This window comes from Myotis davidii, unplaced genomic scaffold (genome assembly GCF_000327345.1).
Source record: "Myotis davidii unplaced genomic scaffold, ASM32734v1 scaffold573, whole genome shotgun sequence".
Classification (NCBI taxonomy): domain Eukaryota; kingdom Metazoa; phylum Chordata; class Mammalia; order Chiroptera; family Vespertilionidae; genus Myotis; species Myotis davidii.
In genome coordinates this window covers 2,703,740-2,721,192 of record NW_006285997.1, presented here as the reverse complement: position 1 = coordinate 2,721,192, position 17,453 = coordinate 2,703,740, and the positions used below count along the sequence as shown (strand labels likewise).

At 39.9% G+C, this 17,453-nt stretch overlaps 1 protein-coding gene across 1 annotated transcript in view; it reads left to right on the top strand.

Annotated features, from left to right (window-relative positions):
- ANLN (anillin actin binding protein) overlaps positions 1-12,638 on the top strand; it is a 39,353-nt gene extending 26,715 nt beyond the window's left edge. The window contains 4 exon segments of the mRNA XM_006779444.2: positions 5,635-5,721; positions 8,903-9,010; positions 9,465-9,637; positions 11,726-12,638. Coding sequence (XP_006779507.1) covers positions 5,635-5,721; positions 8,903-9,010; positions 9,465-9,637; positions 11,726-11,849 — 492 coding nt within the window. The 3' untranslated portion in view covers positions 11,850-12,638.
- The last annotated feature ends 4,815 nt before the right edge of the window (positions 12,639-17,453 follow it).

Below are 17,453 nucleotides of genomic sequence, written 5' to 3'. Positions count from 1 at the left end.
GGAAAGATAGGTTATTTTCTTAGACAAGTATCCATGAATCTAAAGTGTTTCCTTCCCATACTTTCCTCCCTAGGTTTAAAGCATCAGCATTCAGATCTGTGTAATATCACTGAGTGCTTTTCACCATACTGTGATATGATTAAACTTTTAGTAACTAACAAGACCATTTTAAGGAATGAGAGAACTAGAAGCAAACTTTAATTCTTGGGTTGACCCCTGCTTCATAATACAGGGGAATTTTTAAATATTATAAGAGATTTTTGTAGTTAGAATGTAGAGATGAAGTATTACACATTAGGAGGCCTCGTTAGTGTTGGCCCTGCTAGGAATTTCCTCTTTAACATTGAGCAAAGGCACTTCATTTCTCATAGCTTTAGAATTCCATGAAATCTTTCTTGTAGTTGACAGACTATATTTTAAATTTTGATTATTGTTAATGCATAAGTGTATAAGTGTATTTTTTAACATGTTAATTTAAAAGATTCCTATACCTTTTTACTTAGCAATTCAGCTAGTTTAACAAATTGAGTGATCCTGGATTTTTTTTTCTCTTTGTCTTTTATTTTGTTTGTTTTAGATAAATTATGATGTAAAAGAGCGAGAGCTACTGGGCTATTTGTTCCAGGAAAAGGTTGCAATTTTTTCTTTGCTTGAAACTAACAAGCTAAAAAATCAATCCTTAAGTTTTGGCCTATATGTATTTGTTTCACTAACCACTCTTCTGCCTTCTTGGTTATTTTGAATAATTAAGGACATTATATACATTCTTTCTTTAGTCTCTTGCAGTTGGGCATCTTTACTTTGTTCTCTGTTTTCTTCATGCATATTTGGTGTTGGCTTTCCTCCTATTTCTTTTTTCATATTTTAGTTTGTTCAGATTCTGTAGTCACTTCAACGTTGATTTTCTGGGTACTAAAATAACAAATTAAATTTATTCAAGATTGTTTACCTCCCATATATTGAAAGAGCTATTGGTGATGCTTTAAGTAGAAAACTTATTTGGTCACTATTGGCTATAGGCATATTGCCATGTAGATGATATTTTGTTTTTAATTTTTAAATTAAAATGAATTTAACATTAAAATTATACTAATAATATATTTTAGATTTTTAAAAGGATTTTAATATCCTTTTGAAGTTCAATTGCAAGCAATTTGTATTTAGAAATGTTAATTTATAAAATGCTGGACAGTACTAGTTTATTTATTGTTAGAACAAGATTTGCAGATTAAACGTAAGAACTGGGATTCTGTGAACTGTATTCCTTACTCGCTGTTGTCTGTCACAAAGCCAGTTTCTACATGTGTAAGCGATTTCATTAATCTCTAAAATGGAGGGATTTCAGTAACACGTTCAATATAGAATGTTTGCTTTTTGAAACTTTTTTGTCTGCCATTTTAATTCAAAATGTCACAAAATATTTCTATTCTCTTAATTCTTTTGAATTTATAACTTAAATAGGCAACCATGAGATTGAGTGCAAAATCATTTTATTTAATTTGTTGTCTCTAGTACTCTAAAGTCTCTTTCATATACAACACAATTTTGATGTCAGGTTTGTCCCAAATGTACTTTTGTGAGTGCCAGGAGAAAACAAATAGTTTTTCCAATTGTTTGTAGCTGATATAAAAGAATATTTAAAATAGTTATGTTAGGTGTTCTTTAAATTGGTGGGGAAAATGGAAGACCTTTTATACTCATATAATTACTCTATTTAATTAACTTTGAGAGAGTAAACAAGTGTCCCATATCTTACCAGATACTATCGGTACAAGGGAGTGTTAGCCTATTTTACTGGTGCCTTGACCAATAATACAACAGCTATCTCTGAGATCCCTTCAGAATAGAATGACCTTTGAGGTTAATCCAGACTGTTTGCTCTAGAGATTTAGGGCACCACTAACAGGAGATTTCTTACTTGAGGTTACAGATACCTGATGTAAAGTCTGGCATCCTGGAATTCAGATTATGAATCTCAGTGAGTCACAGACTCTCAAGGACTTTCTTTTCTTTGAATAACCAATCCAAAATAGTCATAGATTTTTTGTTGTTTTTAAAAAATACTCAGGTTTTATTACATGTTTTGGATAAAGAGAGACGGACATCCCACAGCTCATCTTCTGACTTAAAGAAACCTCATAGATATTTCTGCTTTCCAGGACACAGGGTTGTCAATTTAAATGGCTTTAGGGCACCAATTAGCATTGTAGAATTTTGAGGTCACAGGAAGAGTGGTTAGGGTTCTGGTGTGCACAGAGGTGTTCTGGTTTATGCCTTTGGCCTGGTATAAATGATTAATGGTATCCCCTTCTCTCGCAGAAATATCTCAGTGTGTAAAGATTACACAGTTGTCCTGGTTATAGGTTCATTTTACAGTTCTTAACAGTATTCTTAAAATGCCCTTTTGTTAAACAGAAAACAGAAAACATACATTTTCATCTCTCTCCAAACTCAACGGGGTAGTAACATCGACTCTTTTGTGAATATTCTCAGTTCACTTGTTCAGAGCAAGCTTCTAATCAAGAACATTGTGTACTTCCAGTTGTGGAGTTAGAGGGACCATTTTCTTTTTATCTTTCTGAGATTCTTTTTACCAGCAGCATTCTGCAAAACAGTGGAATTCTCTTTTTTAGCATTGAGAGGCTAAGGAACTTAAAACTGACTATATGGAAAAGAAAAAGGCTAGGGAATTTATAACAAATAAAATAATGAGATATGTGGTGTTTTGATTCTACATTATGGTTCCCTTTTAAATCCAGAAACTTTAAGTTTTGTCTATTGAAATCTATACTTTTTGGCCAAGAGAAGATTAAATTGTTGGAAACTAACTTTACAATTAAAACTTTAAAATTTAGACTGTGCCCTAGTTGGTTTGGCTCAGTGGTTAGAGTGTTAGCCCACAGACTGAAGGGTCCTAGGTTCGATTCTAATCAAGGGCACGTACCTCGGTTGCAGGCTTGATCCCTTTTCTCTCTCACATTGATATTTCTCTTTCTGTCTCTCCCCTTCCCTTCCACTCTCTTATTTAAAAAATTATTTAGACTGAACTAAGATTATTCCAACTAGGAGATCATTCTTTTTCACTGGACAGCAGTAATGACAGACATTAACCATCATTCTTTCTTGACCAGAAGTCAATATCAATAAATATATGTATGTTAACCATTTTACTCTAATGACTCAACCTCTCCAATTGAATTTCTCATGTTTATTATAATCTTTAAATTCTAAATCTTTTAAAATTCTTACGTATACTTAAGCAACTTTTATAATTTAAGATACTTTTGACATGAAGTGTTTTCACTAACTAGTAATATGTTGATAAGAGTGATACATTTACAAATATTTATGTGAATGTTAACTTTTAAAATATTTTAGTAAATGTATTGGGGTAACATTGGTTAATAACATAGATTTCAGGTATATAATTTTATATTATGACATCTGTATACTCTATTATGTGAATGTTTTCCATGCTAGATAAGCAGCATGATTTTATTTGGAAAAAAATCAATCCCCCCAAATTCCAATCAGGAAGAACAGCATAGTCTCAATTTAGGCACTTAATTTTTTTGTGTGTGTCAATTTATGTTTCCTGTATTTTAAAGCTACATTATTAGGTCCGTGAACATTTAAGATTATTATATCATCTTGATGAATTATTCACTTTATCTCTGATAATCTTAAAGTCTATTTTATCTGCTATTAATAGCTACAACAGCTTTCTCATGATTAGTGTTTGTATGTTATATCTTTTTCCTTCCTTTATTCTCAATACATCTGTGACTATATATGTCAAATTTGTGTATAAACGTATTTTATGGTCATATTTTGTTATTTGGTGTGACAATCTTTTGTCTTTTCATTGGGGTGTTTAGGCCATTTATATTTAATGCAGTACCAATATAGTTGGGCTTAATCTACCACAAGACCAGGCAAACTTTTAGCCTACAGGTTAAGTTTGGCTTATGGCTTGTTTTGTTTTTTAAATTGCCCCTGCAACACCTAGTCTACTTTCTGCGTCTATGAGCTTGGCTAATTCAGGTACATACATGGTATATATGTGGTATATACTTCCAGGTATATAAGTGGAGCCAGAAGTATCTGTCCTGTGACTGGCTTATTTCACTTACCATAATGTACTCAAGGCTCATCCATATTATAGCATCTGACAGAATTTCCTTTTTTATGGCTAAATAATATTTCCATTGTATCTATATACCATATTTATTTATTTATTTTTTCAGTAAAGAACTCTGGGTGTTTATTTGCCCAAACAGTGCTCTTTTAGCAAACATTTATTGATTGCCTGGGTATAATTTGACAGTAGGATATGGGAACAGCCAATAAAAAGACACAATAGTCAATCTCAAGAATCTGCTGTGTGGGGCTGTGGGTTAGGACACATAAGAAAAGATGCACAGGGGAGTTTTAAAGCCTAAAAGACAAACTTCAGAGTGGTTTTTATACTCAGAAATGGGGAGGAAGGAGAAGACTGAACCACATTTTCAGTATCCGTTCACCTGTTGATGGACGTTTAGGTTGTTTCACCTCTAGGGTATTATGAAGATGCTACAATGAACCTGGGAGTGCAAATATCCCTTTCAGGACCCGATTTCAATTCTTTTGGATAAATTCCCAGAAGTGGGATTGTTCAATTATATGTTACTTCTATCTTTAATTTTTTGAGGAATCTACATACTGAAAAGTTTTGAATTTTGATGAAGCCTAATTTCTCTGTTTTTTTGTTTTGTTTTGTTTTGTTTTTGTTTTTTCCTGTTGTTGCTCCTGCATTTGGCCTCATATCAGAGAACGTTTCCAAATTCATGATTATTTAATATTTACCTTTATGTTTTTTTCTAAGACTTAATATTTTATTTGTAGCTCTCATACGTAGGTCATTGATTCATTTTGAGTTAATTGTTGATATATGATATGAGGTAGGGATCCAGCTTCATTCTTTTGCATGTGGATATCCAGTTTCACAACTCCATTTGTGAAAAGATTGCTCTTTCTTTATTGAATGGTTTTGGTACCCTATTGAAAATCAATTGGCTATAAGATGTATGGGTTTATTTCTGAACTTTCAGTTCTGTTCTTGTCTATACGTCTATTCTTATGCCAATACCACACTGTTGTAATTATGATAGCTTTGGATTAAGTTTTGCAATTGGGAAGTGTGGTTCTTTCAGCTTTTTCTTTTTTAAGATTGTTTTGCTTGTTTGGGACCTTTTGCAATTTCATATGAATTTGAGGATCAACTTTTTAAATCTGCAGTTCACTGTTATTTACTTCTGAGTATTATTTTGTTGTATTACTGTACCAGTTGGTTTATCCAGTCTCCTATTGAATATATTGATGGAGAATGGATAAGCACTTGTATTCTCTTCTTATATCTGTGTTTTCTTGATCATGGTAAGGGTTCTGTTTTTACCAGCTCTAATTTGAATGTGCTTATTCTTCAAAAGCACTTGTTGCTGCGGAACTAGTAGCTTTTTGGCCACTTAGTTTATATTCCTGCTTTAGAAAACAGTGTGTTTTCAAGGCACAACATTCTCTGTTCATGATTAAACTCTTATCTAGAAAAATGCCAATTTGAAAGTGTTTTGCAAATAATTTACTCTTTCTTTGCAGGTCCCCTTTTTATCTCCTTTGGAAGGTCATATTTATTTAAAAATAAAATGTCAAGTGAATTCAAGTGTTGAAGAAAAAGGTTTTCTAGTAAGTAATCTATATTTATTTTCTTTTTCCTGTTTGTGAAGGTTAGGCTTGGATTTCTCATAGGCAAGATAGCCTGTGTGATTCAGTGGTAAATTGGTTCAGTAAAGATTCCTGCATGTCCATTACATGCCAGTGACTGTGCTGGTGTGGGAATGTACTGGGCCACAACGTTCCTCTGCTCAGGAACTGTTAGTTTAGCTGGGAGGACAAGTGGACAGTAAATACGATGCAATGCTATCATGGGCGAAAGCACAGAGTGCGTGCACATTAATAAGCTGGCAGTAAGGGAATGGACGTGAGGAATGGGAGTGCGAGCAACTCCTTGAAACAGAGTTTGGCTGCAAGTGGGTGAGAAGCGTGTGGTACTTGACAGGATCTTTAGGATAAAAGAAGGATTTCGTTGACATCTTATTAGGCTCAACTTGAGTCTTCAAATACAATGGGTAGCTTTTAATAGGGTTGGAGATTGAGGTAGTTCAGGAAGAATTCCTAGGATAAATAAGATCATGAGAGTGAGACGAAATCAGACCCAAACCACAGTACATGCTCATAGGACTGATTTTGTACAGAATTATATTTTTTCAGTTATCAGAGGAGAAACGTATGTGAAGAATATGTGGACGAAGGTGGGTGTGGTGCAAGAAGTAGGGAAATCCCTGGAAAGTACAGTAGCTTCAGTTTCCTCTGTGAAGCAAGAACCTGAATGAAAGAAAGCATTCGCAGTGGCTGTGAAAGGTGCAGAAAGAGGAGCTAGGTTGCCCGGCAAGCCCACCTGGCCAAGTGGATGGCAAACCTGGCTTCCCTGCTAGCTTTCTCTCGTGCACTATATAGTCTTGGAAAGCCTGTCTATAAATCCCTGGGTTGAAGGCAGTGTTTACTTAGTGACATTTTAATGTAAATATTTCCATATTGTGTTAGAGACACCATTATCCAGTCTCCTACTGAGGCAGCTAGTTCATTTACATATAATGCCTGAGCTCTTAACTAGTTTGTTGTATCTCTTTAGGCTTATCCTCACAGAAAGGGCTCTGGACTCTCCCAGATAACTTCTGTCCCCTGTCTAATCAATGCATTTTAATTACCACTGCCCTCTATAGAGTAGAGGTGGGCCCAGCAGGTGTGGCTCAGTGGTTGAGCATTGACCTATGAATCAGGAGGTCACAGTACATGCCTGGGTCTGGGCACATGCCCGGAGTGTGGGCTTGATCCCCAGTATGGGCATGCAGAGGCAGTCGATCAATGATTCTCTCTCATCATTGATGTTTCTATCTCTTTCCTTCTCCCTTCCTCTCTGAAATCAATAAAAATATATTTAAAAAAAATAAGTTAATTGAAATTTAAGGTGTTCAGTTTCCCTTCCTGACAGCTGGAAGGAAGGAAATGACCATCCAAAAAGCCTTGGTAAGTGGTTCTGTGGTGCTCCTCCAGCTCCGTCTCCAGTGGTCGGCAAACTCATTAGTCAACAGAGCCAAATACCAACAGTACAACGATTGAAATTTCTTTTGAGAGCCAAATTTTTTGAACAGACTATATCGGTGGGTACATTGTTATTAACTTAATTAGGGTACTCCTAAGGCTTAGGAAGAACCACACTCAAGGGGCCAAAGAGCCGCATGTGGCTCGTGAGCCGCAGTTTGCCGACCACGGGTCTTAGACTGATGAGCAGCAAGGGACGAACACTGGATGTCTAGAAGGTCCCTGGTCTGTGGTCTGCATTGTGATGGTGTTGTCACTGGCTTTCCTTGGCCCTTAGTTTTCTCAGCTATAAAAAGGAAAAGCTCTCCCCTTGTCATTCCTCTCTGATTAGAGTAGAGCATAGTGACAACTGAGTTATTCTTCTCCATCTAATGTCCCCCTGTCTGTTACCTTTATGATGTGAAAGGTGAGCAGAAACACAGGAGGGCGCTAGTGAGTCAGTCATGCTAACTCTGTCCATGAGGCTGAAATAAGATTCTTGTCTTATTCCCTTGGGTGGCTGTATGCAGGTGCTGCCTCGAGAAACCAGGCCTTGGGGAGGAGAGAGGGTAAACTGGGGAAAAGAAAAAAAGGTGGGGTAAGAGAGCATATGGTTGGAGTCAGCTAATCAGTGTGAGCTAATTAATTAGCTAATAAATGTGAGGTTTTATTCTATCATGGAGACATTTCTTCACACAGAGTAATTTCCCTCCAGGGCCAGAGATTGCACTGCTAACTCATGCCACTTTTGGTAAAATTACACAAATTTGTGGATGGAGGAGGCTCTCTCTCCCACTGTTGTTTGGTGTAGGGCTTCGTTGAACCACTTTAAGGTGGAAAATTCTTAGTGCATTTTGAAATCACCAAGATACCTTTGGATTACCTACATTAGGGCCAGCAGAGTATTCCCCGTTTGTTTTCATAAAGTTCCACTAGAACTCAGCTCATTGGTCTCCATGTTGTCTGTGAGCGCTTTGCACTGCAGCAGCGGCCAGATGAATGGTTATGAAAGAGCCACACAGTCCAGATCTCTACTGTCTGCCCTTCACAGAGAAAGCCTGCCCACCCCTGACTAGGGCGCTGGGGCGTTTTCGCCTTGCTCTGTTTCTTAATATAATAGTGTCTAAATGGATTCTTTTCTTAAATTAATAGGAATGACTTGCATACATTAGGGCTCCATTACGGCTAAGAAACAGTGGGGGTGGGGGAAGCAGCTCCCGCTTACACTGTGTACGTAGAAGCTCTTCATGGACAAGCCCCCGTGTTACTAGTTGCCTGTTTGCCTCTTTCCAGTCCTGTTTTGTTGTACCAAATAGAAATTAAATGCCAGTCTTTTTGCATTAAGTCTAATTGTTTTTTTCAATATATAAGACATGACATTCTCAATCACTTTACTCTCCAATGCTTGAAGTACTTTTCTCTTATTTAAGGAGTGTTTGGTCAGGGATACCATGCTTTTAAAAAGTCTGATATTAGGTAGAGGTACGCACTTGGGGTTAATACGCAGAGGTTCTAAGTGCTGATGCCTAGATGCTGCTAAAAATCTGGGCACATGTCTGGGTGTGAGCAGCCAGTGATTCTCACCACTGAGAATGAGACAGGATGGAAGTCACACAGGGAGAGTGTGAAGCAGGGCATATTCCAACATAGTGTGACATTGAGCCAGTGGGATTAACATTTAACTGGTCCCCAAGTGATTAAGCCAGGATCTCCCTGACTTTTCTAGACCATATTTGAAGATGTGAGTGGGTTTGGTGCCTGGCATCGAAGATGGTGTATTCTGTCTGGAAACTGTATCTCCTACTGGACGTACCCCGATGACGAGAAACGGAAGGTAAGGCTGAGGGGCTGAGGGTGCTGGTCGGTGAGAAGGCCCCGACCTGCCTTGACGTGCTGTTTCAGTAAGTGCTCCCTCGGGCCTCCACCACCCGCTCCCCTGGGAGCCTGTTTACTAGGCCATCGAAAACGTGCTGGTTGCAAAATATATATGTGTGTGTGTGTGTGTGTGTGTGTGCGCGCACGCGCGCACAGAAATTATATATTTTACCCATTCCCTGTGATTTGATCACTCTTAAAATACTGTAAGGCATATATTTGTCTTTCTTCCTAAATGTTTTATAATATTTTTAATTGACATTTTTAGTAAAAAATATTATTAAATTTACTTTAGTATTATTGTAGCCATGTGGCTTTTTCAATTTATAAAACCTTAAATACTGCGTAATGCTTACTTAAATGGTCTTGTTTACCTTCTGCTAATACTTTTTAAAAAATTTTTATTTTTAAAGAATCCCATAGGAAGGATAAATCTGGCCAATTGTACCAGTCGTCAGATAGAACCAGCCAACAGAGAATTTTGCACAAGACGCAACACTTTTGAATTAATTCCTGTATGACCACAAAGAGAAGATGACCGAGAGACGCTTGTCAGCCAGTGCAGGGACACACTCTGTGTCACCAAGTAAGTATTGGGCTGTAGATAGTTCTGCCAACACAGGATCTAATTGCCCATATGCTCTTCCCAGTGTAAGAAATATCAGGGTCATCCCTGTCTTTAGGGGGTACAGGCTTAATAACAGCACAAAACACACATGTAAGTGAACAATCTAATAACTAAATTAGTCTAGTGAAGAAAAGCTTACCATCCTATATAATAAAAGCCTAGTATGCTAAGTGTCTGACCATTCGACCAGTTGCTATAACACACACTGACCACCAGGGGGGAGATGCTCTGACCTGTAGGTTAGTTTGCTGCTGGGATCCGGCCCATTGGGACTTGGCAAGATTGGCTGGACATGCCCTGAAACCCTCCCACAGTCCCTCCCTGACCCCAATTGTGGACCGGTGGGGTCCCTCAGCCTGGCCTGTGGGTATCGGGCCTAAACTGGCTCTCTGACATCCCCCGAGGGGTCCTGAATTGCAAAAGGGCGCAGGCCAGGCCAAGGGACCCCACTGGTGCACGAATCTAGTTCAGGTTATATCTTAGCTGATCATGCTTTCAGTGTTCTCACGGTGTAGCCATTTTCAGGGCAGTTAGCTGATATACTTTGGGTTAAGTTTGAAGAGTTCATGTATAATGGGGAAGCCAAATATTATTTGAAGAGCCTTTACAAACTCCTTCCTTTCCATTCCAAAGTGCCCTTTCAATCAGGTGACTTACAAAAGCAGTCATTCTGCTCTGCCAAGTTCTGGTTGGAGGTGAACAGAATGAACTATTGGGAGTGTCAGTTTCTGTTAGGCGGAAGCCTTAGGTATAAGGTGCAAAAGTTTATTGTTAAGAGTCTAAGATTCTTTTGCTTGGATGCCCAAGAGAAGCCTAAAGCCAACTTCAACGTACACAGTTGTGGTTAGGGACAAAAGTTCGAGTTTGACACAGTCTATTAATGAGGCTGCAGCTGGGCATTGCAGATGGGGGTGGATGGAGCTGCCCCAGGGGTTTCTGATGTGGGACTTAAAGATGGCTCAGGGAGGGGACCCGTTCCCTGGAGATTCTTGGTGTCTAGATTATTTCAGATTAACTCAGTGGCACTCCTCTCCTCCTTTCCTTTCTCTGCAGCATAAGACAGGACAGGACAGGGGGCACAGTTGGTTTACGGTCATTTGTCCAGGTCCACAGTCAGTGGGGGAACCAGCCAAAATTCAGTACCTAAGTGGTTCCTGATCACAGGAGCCCATGTTAACCCTTTTTCATATAGTCTTACCTTTACCTACTATCAGTCCCTCCCAGACTTCTTCTTGACCTTCTCCTTGGCCTTCTCCCACGACTGTACTTACTTTGTTTTTCTCATTTTAACATCACTAGAGGCCCAGTGTATGGCATTTGTGCACTGAGTGGGGGTGGGTTCCCTCAGACTGGTCTGTGCTTCTCGCAGCCCAGGGCCCCTCAGGCGATGTCCGCCTGCTGGCTTACGCCTGCTCCCCACAGGGAACGGTCCTAAGCTGGCAGTCAGACATCCCCCGAGGGGTCCTTAGCGCTGCTGCTGTGGAGGCAGGAGAGGCTCCTGCCACTGCTGCTGTGTTTGCCAGTCGTGAGCCTGGCTTCTGGCTAAGTGGTGCTTCCCCTGTGGGAGCACACTCACCACCAGGGGGCAGCTCCTGCATTGAGCGTTTGCCCCCTCGTGGTCAGTGTGCGTCATAGCGACCAGCCATTCCGCTGTTCAGTCGATTTGCATATTAGCCTGTTATTATATAAGATTGTGATTTGAGCAGACCCATCGTTATGCATTTGAGTCTGGAGGGCTCTCATTCTTGGTGGCTTCTTAAAACCGTTTGGATCATACATTTTGTTAAAATATAAACATTTTATCATTCTGCATTCTCCTTTGTCTCACCTATTTCTACACAGGGCCTTTTATCTAAATTAAATGTTTCTCATTTTACAAATTGTACTTGAAGCATCTCCCTATGGGGCTCTCAATTAGCATCCATTTAGAGAGGGTGCAGAGGAACTCATTTTACTGGTTTGTTGAGGCTTTCCCCCCACGTAAAGGCGTGGGGCAATGTGGAAGGGGCAGAAGAGCTCTGAGCAGCTGCTGGTTTGCTCCCGCAGGCACTGGCTGTCCGCAGACACCAAGGAGGAGCGGGACCTCTGGATGCAGAAGCTCAATCAAGTCCTTGTGGACATTCGCCTCTGGCAGCCTGACGCCTGCTACAAGCCTCTTGGGAAGCCCTGAGCGGGGCAGTTCCCGTGCCGCTCACTGGTGGCTTTGAGCTCCGTCATACGTGTATCTTAAGGGTGGCAGATATGCTGATGGCATTTTATGCTTTAAAAACAAAAGGGTATGTGCCAATATTCACTACATATTATGCAGTATCTGTGTCTTCTGTATGTAAAACTTCAACTGATTTGTCATTCATAAATTGCCTAGAGGAAAATTTATTATAGTTGATTTTGCTAAATCTTAATCTAAAAATCCTCATTTCCTAGAAACCTGATTATTCAGTTATTCACGAGAAAATGTTTGTTTTTAAGTAAGAAATTGTAAGTTGTCTTGTTGGAGCTGTGGGTCTCAGCACAGAGGGGTCTTCGGGAGTTAGAGTCACTCTTTAGCCTCATACGCCTTCCTGTGGGTGTGGGCCTCTATTGGAAGTATCTTGTTACTTTCGCACTGAAGACATTTCTTAGGGACTTTATAGAACGTTTTTAGTAATGGAGGCAAGGGCTTTTTCAAAGAGCAAATGGACATTCGTTTAAGCTGAGGCTTCTCCGAACAGGAGATGCGGACTTAGGGGATATTGTGTGAGATTTGAGGGTAAGATGTTTATTTAGAAGACTTAATAATCACATGGTTTACATTTGCTGTTACTGAAGATGCTGCATGGTACACATTTTCATAAAATGTAGCTTTCAAAAGTAATTATTTTTGCTTTATAGCTAATAGACTCCTCAGATATACTTGGCATGTTAGTTTCTTTCTGTTCCTGTAACAAGAACAAATGTAAATTGAAGAATTTTTATATAAGAAAGTAAATCTCACAAGCTGCTGTGGACTAATACTTGGCTTGCCAAAGCTCTTGACTTTTTTACTTTTCATGTCATATGTGACAGTGTCTAGAAATCCGTTATGAAACCTGTTGAAAAACCATTAAGTAATGTATTTCTTTAAAAGCCTAACACTTTATTTTTGTGTTATAAAATATTGTAAAGCATGGTCTCAAACTTTTAAGTACACTTTGAGTTTCTTCTCTAAATTGTTAAAGTTATTGATGGCCTCATTTATAAACACTAAATTCTGTCACCTCCTGTCATTTTATCTTTTATTCATTTGAATGTGTTTTTTCTTATGTATATTATAAAATGTGTTTTATGATCTCTTACCTAAATAAATACTTGCAAATGGCTTAAAGAATCCGCTTTTTAAGAAATCCTATTTAAACATGTGGTGTGGCTGCTCCGCACCCCAAGCTATGGGGCTTTGTGAGGGTATTTTATTGACAGTATCTTTTCCTCTTTTCAGCTGTGTCCCAGGCAGGGCTGGACTCACTCTGTGTGCTCTGGGTTGCTGTTGAATGAGTGGGTGGGTCCAAGGTGAGGAGGGTTGCTGTTGAATGAGTGGCTGGGTCAGGGATGAGTAGGGTTGCTGTTGAATTGTAGGTGCCATTTCCATATGGTACTTGATGTGCATTTGAAGGACAGAGGATGACCCCCAAGTGCATAGCAGAGACTGAGTGTGGAAGTGACATCACCAGCCACGTTAGGAATAGGTTTGGTGGGATTGACGAGAAGGTCCCTTTTATTATGTAGGATAGAATTATGTTTAACATCATAGTACAAACTTCAAGAGGCACAAGGAAGTTAACGTGGAAAGTATGTCTTTTCCCATCCTCCCACTTTTACCAGCATTTGTGTTCCCCTAGAGAGTATGCATATTCCATAGACATTTAGAATCTTTTGTTCATAAAAAATATCCCACACATACTGTTTGTTGTAAGTTAAAGGAACAAAGCATAACAATACCCCTTAGAGATGATTCTATCTTAGGGCATATAAAGTGATTGTGGAACATCAAGATAAAAATTCCAGTGAAAAGTACTGTGCGAATGTTGTCAGTGTCGCTGCCTGCAGGGATTGTTAGAACCACTGGAGTGGATAAAAGGCTCCCCACCTTTTATGGACAAAAGGAATGCGTTCGTTAGGGGAAACATGAAAAAGCAGTGGCTGTGATTGTCATCCATGGAAGGAACACGAGTGATGTCTGGGGAGACCAAAGAGGAACCTTAAGATTCTGACCACAAACTCAGAAACTTGGAGAGGTCAGTTCAGTAAGATGTTGAGATAAACAGCCAGGTTACAATAAAATCCATAAAAGGAAAAAAAATGACAGGGTTGCTTGTATAAACAGACTCCTGTCTGATAAATGTCCATAAACAAACAAGCAACAGACTAGGAGAAAACTTTCACACTGCGTAATAATCAAAGAATCACCATGCAAACTGCTAAAGAGCTCCTTTGGCTGGCATTGTTTGAACATTTACTCTGCACCAGGCGATCTTCTTGATGCCTCCCCCCCCCCCCCCAGATTTAACTCCTTGGAATTAATCATTCAAAGTATGTATACATTTTGGGGGGATACCATATGTATATATTTAATTCTTATAAAATTGTTCTTTTTTTCATTTATGTTTCTTTTAACATAAACTTGACAAATGTGTCCGTCTGCTATTGTGATTTTGTGGCATTGATTATAGAAGACTGGAATGGAGTCAGCACTTGAGGAAATAACACTGTCCTGTGGGTCAATAACCTCTTTCAGTTTGAGAACTGATTTCTAACAGCTGAGGGGGCGCATATACACATGCAGTTTTCAGTTTCACCACCAGATGGTGCCAATACTTCTCTGGTAGGTTATGCTAATAGTATCCTCTCAACTGGCATTTGGGAAACATTGAAAAGAATTGGTTACGTATGCTCTTAACCTAATTAAGGTTTTATTATTATTAACTCATCTCTTTATGTAGTTAAAAATGAATATAAACATGTAACAACTTTCAGAACAACTTATGCCAAAGAATTAAGCTGCCTGCAATGAATGGAGAACTACTTATTTTCGTATAAGTGGACTCACTTTAATTTGTACAACTTTCAAACACCAGCTTCTACAAGTCAGATCTTTGTGGTTTTAGAGAGAGAGGAAGGGAAAGGACTAGAGAGATAGAAACATTGTGAAAGAGAATCATTGATCTGCTACCTCCTGCACGCCTACTGGGGAGGGAACCTGCAACCCCGGGCATGTGCCCTGACCAGGAATCAAACCTGGGACCTCTTGATTCATGGTTGGACGCTCAACCACTGAGCCATACTGGCCAGGCCACATAAACTTTCAACATAAATGAAATCCATACATAGGCGGTCTTGATATGCAATGAAGTGGGCCTAGGGAATTCATAAATTAACACTAGAGTGAGGATGTCATATGGGTTCATAATCTCTTTGGACAAGGTATGTTTTTAAAATTCATGTTTTGGATTTACAAAGTGAAGAGGGTGCATATATCAGACATTATGTAATACTCCAGGAGGGTCTAGGGCAACTCCATATAATCAAACATTAATATTTCTGCAGAGAAACATAAATGATCACAGAAGTGGATTAAAAAGCAGACCAAATGGCCTCAGGTCAGGTTTTGCCTACAGATGATTTAGGAAAAGGCTTTGGTTGTTGGAATTTTTTGATTTGGGGGATGTGGAGCTGTATTAGATGCTTCACCTGTGCTATTGCATTTAATTCTCACAGACACCCAGGGAGACCTGTAAGGATATAAGAATATAGGGAAGTTGAGGGTCAGCGTGGTTAAGTAACTTTCCGGAGGTCACGTGGCAGAGCCAACAGTCCAACCTTGGCCTGACTCTAAAAGGCAAGATGCTATGTTGCTTCCCACATATACTCAGATTATTAAATATCCACTATAACAAAAGCACTTTAACTTCCTTTTCACCCATCTTCTGCACTGTTCTTGAGTTTTTTTGGGCTTCCATGAGAAAGAATAAGATGGCAGTGAACTCTCCCACCGTGCAGATGGAGGTAACGCTCCTCACTGGCACCTTCACAGGCGGACTTGCACCCCCCTCCCCCACCCCCGTGCCCCGCTCCAGCCCCCAGGCTGCAGAGGGGCAGGGCTGAAAAGCAAGCAGCCAGCACCCCGAATGTCCGTGCACTGTTCTTGAGTTTTTTTGGGCTTCCATGAGAAAGAATAAGATGGCAGTGAACTCTCCCACCGTGCAGATGGAGGTAACGCTCCTCCCTGGCACCTTCACAGGCGGACTTGCACCCCCTCCCCGGCCTCCCGGCTGCAGAGGGGGCGGGGCTGAAAAGCAAGCAGCCAGCCCTCCAAATGTCCGACTTTCTAGTGGTGAGAGATTCCTGTTGGGCACTTGGTCCGCACAGCTAATCAGCCTTGATGTTGTCTGCCATAAGACCCGACATCTACTTGATGTCTCTCCCTTTGCAGATTTTTCTCCAGCCTGGCCTCCCACAAAGGGATTGGGGACACCAGAAGCCACTTGGCTTAAGGTTGTCAGTGGGCCAGGGAGAAACCACTGGCTTTACATGTACATTTCCTCAGGATGGGCATGAATCAAGATAATTATATTTTAAAATTGTGCTTTCAAGGTAATTCATGAGCCAGGTGCCTATTTCGCATCCTAATGATCTTTTTTATCCATTTTCTCTTTTCCCTTGTGTTTTTCCCTCTTCCAGATGATATTTGTACCCCAAAGTTTAGGAGCTCACAGGTTTGTTGTTTTTTTCCCCCCTGATGTTGCTTTCTTGTAATGAAACCAGTGGCTTAGCAAGTGCATGGACATAAAACTCTTTCTATGTGCCTGTGAAAAGATTAGAAGCCACAAGACACGGGGAAACATTTTCCTGGATTCTTCCAGTGGCCTTTTATAGACGTTCAAGATTTGCTAGAAAAATGATTCATCACAGGCGTGCCTGTGTGTATGTCATGCTTAAGGCACTCTACCCCCCTCCTCAGCCCCCCTCCAACTTATTTTTAAAAAGTAAATCGCAGATACAGGCATTCATGCATTTACACACCTAGCTGCCCACCTGTCCATAAAATTTACAATGAAGTGCACAAATCTTAAGTGTTCCATTCCATCAGCTTTTTTAAAAAAATATCTTAAATGTTTTTATTTTTTATTGGTTTTAGAGAGAGGAAGGGAGAGGGAGAGAGAGAAAAAAAAATATTGACAAGAAGGGAGAGGGAGAGAGAGAGAGAGAGAAAAAATATTGACAAGCTGCTTCCTACATGCTCCCCACTGGGGATCAAGCCTGCAACCCAGGAATGGGCCCTGACCGGGAATTGAACCAGCCACCTTCGGGTGCATGGGATGCCGCCCAACCCATCGAGCCACACCAGCCAGGGTCCTTCCATGAATTTTCATAAGTGTGCACACCTGTGTAAGTCAAGCCTTTATCAGGATAGCTCCATCACTCCAGAAAGTTCTTTCACAGTCCTCCCCAGGTTCCTGCCCTCCAGGCAAACACTTAAAAACTTTTTTTCATCATAGATTAGTTTTACTTGTAAAATTACATATAATTATACAGTCTATGCCAGGGGTCCTCAAACTACGGCCCGCGGGCCACATGCAAATACAAATATTGTATTTGTTCCCGTTTTGTTTTTTTACTTCAAAATAAGATATGTGCATTGTGCATAGGAATTTGTTCATAGTTTTTTTTAAACTATAGTCTGACCCTCCAACGGTCTGAGGGACAGTGAACTGGCCCCCTGTTTTAACAGTTTGAGGACCCCTGCAGTAGACCTTTATTT